At 56.8% G+C, this 6,000-nt stretch overlaps 1 protein-coding gene across 3 annotated transcripts in view; it reads right to left on the reverse strand.

Moving 5' to 3' along the window:
- HIPK2 (homeodomain interacting protein kinase 2) overlaps nucleotides 1-3,621 on the reverse strand; it is a 127,059-nt gene extending 123,438 nt beyond the window's left edge. For all 3 annotated transcript variants that reach the window (XM_041485928.1, XM_041485929.1, XM_041485927.1), the window contains exon 1: nucleotides 3,389-3,621. In XM_041485928.1, coding sequence (XP_041341862.1) covers nucleotides 3,389-3,407 — 19 coding nt within the window. In that variant the 5' untranslated portion in view covers nucleotides 3,408-3,621. The remainder of the gene's footprint in view (nucleotides 1-3,388) is intronic.
- Nucleotides 3,622-6,000: the final 2,379 nt, after the last annotated feature.

Raw genomic sequence — 6,000 nt, forward strand, 5'->3', positions numbered from 1 at the left:
AAAAGGAACAAAACCAAAACAGAGGTAATCACTGTTTAGAAAATAAAGGTTAATACACATAAATACCTCTCTTTACGCAACTGTGAAGGATGCCAGATATGAGGCGCCAAGGAAATCACTGGAGACACCCGTCCTAGGCAAAAATCCACCTACAGCCTGTGATGTCTGGCAGACTCCCCTCTTAAACTGGGGTCTCTCCTGGACCACAGAGCCTGGCTCTGGTCTCTGCACAGTAGGAAATGTCACAAGGTGAGTGCACAGGTGAGAGTAACAGTGCCTAGAAGAGGGTCCAGAGAACCAGATTCTTGCCTGGCTCAAGCCATTCAGCTTCTCTGTACCAAGCCAGTACAGGCACTCCTGATAAAGCCACATCTCTAGTGCTCAGAAGGATGGCAGCCACTAGTTTGCTCTGGAGCAGAGGCCATATAGGATTACACCTGATGAGGTCTGCTTTGAAACTCAACTCATTTCCTTGTACAGCTCACAAACGAAACTAAAAACCAGGTCAAACATTGCACAGCAGTGTTACTTCTGTTTTGTTTCACTTGTTATATTTTTATGTCCTTCATTTTACTGCTAAGCTCTCCACCACCCAGAAAAGAGAAAAAAAAAAAAAAAAAAAAAAGGTTGAGGAAAAACCCAGGAGAGAAAAAGAGCAAAACCTCCAAATTCTTTAAAACAAATGGGAAAATTCTCCTGGCACAGTGTGTGTGGGAGAGGATTTCACACCAGATAGTCACTTATTTATCATGCCTCGCCTATTAATATCAGGTGAGACACCATTCTGTTTCCCAGAAATGGTATTTAAGCCAGCTGCTCTGCACAAGCACACACCACCCTCACCTGCACGTCAAGAATGCTGGGTGACTTTCTACGTGTGCTCTATGTTACCACTCACTTCAATTTCTACTGGAACCACTTCATAAGGCCTTTGAGGTGTCACATTTCCTCCCAGGATGCTTTTTCTGTCAAAGAGCCTGTGTTCTGAAATCGGTACGGCGGGGATACGGTTTCACCTCCCCTGGCCTGCCTTGCGGTGGTGGCGGTGGGCGCGCATGTGTGCCACCCGAGACCGCCCGGCCGAGGGCAGGAGCAGAGCCGCGCCTGCCCGTCGCAGTGCTGATCCGAGCCCTCGGTGCCTGTGCTCTCCTCAGCGGCCTGAATCTACCTGATGCTCGGGAGGAGGGCTACAGACCGAACTGCTTGCGCACATAACGCGAGGCTCGCAGGGGAGGATGGCAGTCCTTGCCTCCCTCCAAGGAGGAAATTGCATCCTCTGCGATAAGTAAGTTTTTATCTATGCACCGCGATATTGCAGGGAATTCTAAGGACCTCTCATGGCAACTAGGAGGCGAAAAACAATCATTAACCCCTCCTCCACCTCCCTCGAAGCCATTCAGCAGCAATTTAACCCGCAAGCATACAGCAACACAACGGAGATAAAACAATTTCTATCAGCCTTTACGCTATCTCCGGCTCCTGCCATTTAGGATATTCACGTATTTTGAGGCTAAAGGCATGCTGCAGAGCCTGACCTCAGACCCTTCCGTATCTGCTGCGGGTAATTTGTTTCTACGGGTCACTTTCAGGGTATTTTTTCCCATCTGCTCTCTTTTTCCAGTCAGCCAGAAGCAGGGGCGCCGCTTAAGTTAGGATGCTCTAAGGAACCGCTAAACTTCCACCGCACGCTCCGGTGCAGCACCGCCGCCCCCTCCTCAGGAAGAAGCCGGCGCCCTGCTCGCCCCGGCAGTGGCCGAGGCCTCTTCTCTCCTCTTTCCTCCCCTCCCCACCGGGGAGGCGGCCGTGCGGCCACTGCGGCGCGCCGGGAAGGGGAGCGCGGCCGGCCTGACCGCAGCGCCCGCGGCCTCTCCACCCCGGCTGCTGCGGACCCGCCGCTCTCCGAGGGGCCCCGCACCGCCCCGCACCGCCGCCGGATGCGGCCCGGCGAGGAGCGAACTTCAGAGCAATAGCCGCATGACCCCCCCCGGCCGGCGGCGCCCGCCCGGGAGGGGCTGGGGGGGCTCCGCGGCCGGCGGTGCGATGCCGGCCGGGCCTCACCGGCCCGGTGACACGGCGGGGGGGTCAGCCCCGGCCCCGGGGGCCGTCGGGCGGGGGCCGGGCAGGTACGCCCCGGGCTGCGAGCTCCGCGNCGCCGGCACCGGCCCCGGCCCCGGCACCGCCGCGGCCCCCGGCTCCCCGCCGTCCCTCACTCCGGCGGCCCCGTGCCCGGCCGCGGCGAGCGCGGGGAGGGCCGGCTTTGCTCTCCGCGCTAAGGAAAATGCTCCTCTTTGTCTGCCCGCCTCCGGCGGGGTCCGAACTCCGAACAGCGGGTGAGCCCGGGGCTGCCCAGAAATAACCCGACGGGCCACCGGTAACTTTACACCGCCCGCCGAGCGCCCTCCGCGCGGGCGCCGCAGCCCGGGCTCGATTTCCTCCTCAGATAAGTTTTACCGGCCTCGCCATGGGGAGGAAAGTAGCGTGTCCCCGTGCCGCCCCCCGCCCCCCCTCCGCGCCCGGGTCTCCGCCGCCACGGAGCGAGCGGCCCCCGGGCGGGATGGCGCGGCCGCCGGGGGATGTCCCTCCGCTTTATGTAACGCTCCCCGGGCAGCGCCGAGCCGGGAGGGGTGACGGGGAAGGGTAAATGCGTCGCGAGGGGATTTAAATTAACCTCCATACATCTCTGAATTTTTCTTTCTGAACAGACACCCTGTACTACACATCGATCTAACACACACAGCTGTATATATACACACACAGATATATACATGTGTATATATATATATATAAAATGTGATTTTTTTAACCTGAAAGAAACTAAGTTGGGGTACTTGGGCTTCTCGCCGCAGCCCGGGCTGGACTGAAGCAGAAGCCAGAGGAGCTGACAGCAGGCTCCAGCAGCCCCGTTCCCCGCCGCCGCTGCCGCGGAGTCCCCGCGCCTCGGAAGAGAGGAGCCACGGCGGGGGGAACTCCTGGGAAACCGGCGAACGGAGAAGGGTAGCCGGTCCTGGGAACGCGAACTGCGGCGAGGGGCAGGCAGGCAGCAGGCACACACACACACAGAGACACACACACACGGAGGCGCAAGGCAAGCTCCGTCCACCTCATTGTTCTGCTCGGCACCGGCACGGACTTCACCCACCGCCCCCCGCCGGGGACCGAGCGCCCGGGACCACGGGGTCGGGGACCGGCAGAGCCGGGGGCCGACCCGCGCCTCGACCCTCTCCCGCCGGGCGCCGGGCAGGGCGATGGTGCCCCGCCGCCTCCCCGCAACCTCGGCCGGGGGGACAGCGAACCGCGGGCGGGCGGCCGGGGACACCCTGCTCCCCCCTCCCTCCCCCGCTGCGGCCGGGCTAGGGGTGCCGGCGGGGCCGGCCGGGCCGGGGCTTACCTTCGTACATGGGGGCCATCGGTGCAAGGACGCCTGTTATTCATGGCAACGCCGCCACGAACGACGCGAGATCGCAGCCCCCCAAACTCAACACACATCTGCCATCTTGAGCGGGTGTCTCTCGGCGGAGGCGAAGCTGCCGCCTGCCTTCTGCATCGCTGCCCACCTCAGTGCGGGGGGAGCCGGGCACATCCAGCCCCGCTGCCGGCCCTCCGACGCGGGGAGGGAGGGAAGGAGAGAGGGAGGGAGGAAAGGAGAGGGAGGGAGGGAAGGAGGGGGGCTGGCGCCGTGCCCCCGCTCTCAGCGCGGCATGGCTGCGTGTACCGGGGCGCCTGCAAAAGTTGCACTGGGGGTGAGAGAAAGGGAGAGAGAGACGGAGGGAGAGAGAGGGAGACGGAGACCGAGACGGAGAGGAGGAAGAAAAAAAAAAGGAGGAAAAAAAAAAAAGCAGCGAAGGGAGTTTGCAAATAATCAAGCGCCGATGGCACCGATCGCGGCTTCCCAGAAGGAGCGGGAGCGAGCGAGAGAAACCCTCTGCTGAGATTATGTGGGATCTTGTTTAACAACACATTTCAATCAGGAGAAAAAAGGAACAGTCAACAGAAGTTGGTGAAACACTTCTGTCTTCCCCCCCTCCTCTTTATAGAAAAGAGAGGAAAGGAAAAAAATAAAAAGGCAGCTGATTGAAGCTTTGCAACTCACTGGCTGTGGGGATCATATAATTTGTGCTCATGCTTTACAATAGCATGGAAAATTCCTACCTCTCCCCCTCTCCCCAAATAAATCTTCTATTCCCTCAAGGCATTTCACAATCTGGTTCACTGACAAAAGTTCCAATTTATCTTCTTTTTTTTTTTTTTTTTTTTCGTTTAGCTTACTTGCAGTGTAAGTATTTAGCGGATGCATTTAAAATAAACATACGTTATTGCTTTTAGGAGTCAGGTTGTGTTTTTGTTTTGTTTTGTTTTAATAGGAGCCACATCAAAGAAGTGTTTACTAACTGAGATTGACAGCCTATTCTTCCCCTCCCTCTCTTCCCTCCCCCCCGGTTTTTTTAATTTTAAATCATCCTTCTCTCCGATTGAGCTGTAGGAGCACCAACCCGACCAGCATCATTTTTGTCGGTGCATAGGGGAAAGCTGTAGGTGAAGGCACAGGAACCCCCTTTGCCTGACAGGAGCTTTACAAAGGAAGGTCAGTCACCAGGTACCCATTACGCAGGCAAAGGAAACTGAGACTCATGCAGAGCCTCTGGCAAAGGTGGAAACAAAACCTCGGGCTGTGATCCTGCATTAAGAGCCGTCTGGATCTGCCTGCCTGGAGCTCCTTACAGATGAGCAGTCTGGGACTGGACCGGTGAAGATGTAACTCCCTTTGTGCCTGCTGTGCCTGCTGATCCCCCAAAACGCTGCCTCTCGCTGCTGCTGGTGCCACCCAGACCTGTCCCACCGCAGCACTTGGTCGCAGCAGGGCTCAACACCCGGCTACTCCCACTGATGTCTCAAGGACGAGGCAAGAGGTAACTTTTACTGGGGGATTTCGGTGTGAGCCAAGCGCTCCAGCCAGCCTGGCCCTTGTCTCGGGGTGCTGCGGGTGCCTACGCTGGCAGACAAAAGCGGGGCAGGGAACAACCCCTGCTGCCCAGCCGATGGAGCAGGATGTGATCCCCAGGCTCCTGTGGGCCATCTTTGTTTGGAAGGTATCTTCAGTGTTTTGCATGATTTTTCTCCCTCCCCTGAAAAATGCCTGAAACTACAGGAGAGCTGTCTCACGCCCCATTAGCATTCTGTTTGCAACATGAAGCTGAGGATACATTTTAAATGTGTCACGGAGTGCCACGCAGGGCTGGTGGAGATGATTGAGGGCTCAAAAGTGGGCTGGGATGGCACTGGAGGAGTACGTACAGCAGAGGGAGCAAAACCTGCTCCCGTCTCGTCCCTGCTTCATTTTGAGAGTGATCCCGAGATTAACCACCACTAAATCTTGGAAAGAAATGGACCTGCCTTCAGCTGGACCACTGGGGAGGTCCAGGCCAGAGATGGAGGGCAAGTATGCAGATGACAGCAGGCACAGTATTTGAACTTGTTTCCTGTCCCTCTTTTATTTAGCTATGGTAACCCTCAGGGTTCAGCTATACCCATGAGTTGAAAGCCTCATATTTTCTAAATCAAGTTTCTGGTCATTGTAATTCTGTACTGCTGCCTTCTTTATGATGGAGATCCTTATCTGCTTCCCGAGGCTACTGATGCTTCTGATCCCAGCCTGCCTCCCTGCAGGAGGAGCCACAGGAGGAGATATGGAGAAGTGTTGGAGAAGTCTTGGAGAAGAGCAGAGGAGAAAACTGGAGGAGTGGGCTGCTACGGGGACCAGCTTCACTTCCTGGCACTGCATTCTGCTGCAGCGTGGCTCCAGGTCAGTTGCATCAGCCTCACTTTCCTCAGCTGCAGAATGGGGGAAGATGTACCAGTCTTTGCTGTGTGAGACTGCACTGATAGTTTCTTCTTCCTTTCTTTCACCCTGGGCTATCCCATAGCCTGTGGGGGTCTGTGTTAACTCCACATCCATCAAAGCTTGCATGACACAGGAGCTTAAAATATAAACCAAACCCACTC

The sequence above is a fragment of the Pyrgilauda ruficollis genome, unplaced genomic scaffold (assembly GCF_017590135.1).
Source record: "Pyrgilauda ruficollis isolate IOZ18807 unplaced genomic scaffold, ASM1759013v1 scaffold73, whole genome shotgun sequence".
NCBI lineage: Eukaryota > Metazoa > Chordata > Aves > Passeriformes > Passeridae > Pyrgilauda > Pyrgilauda ruficollis.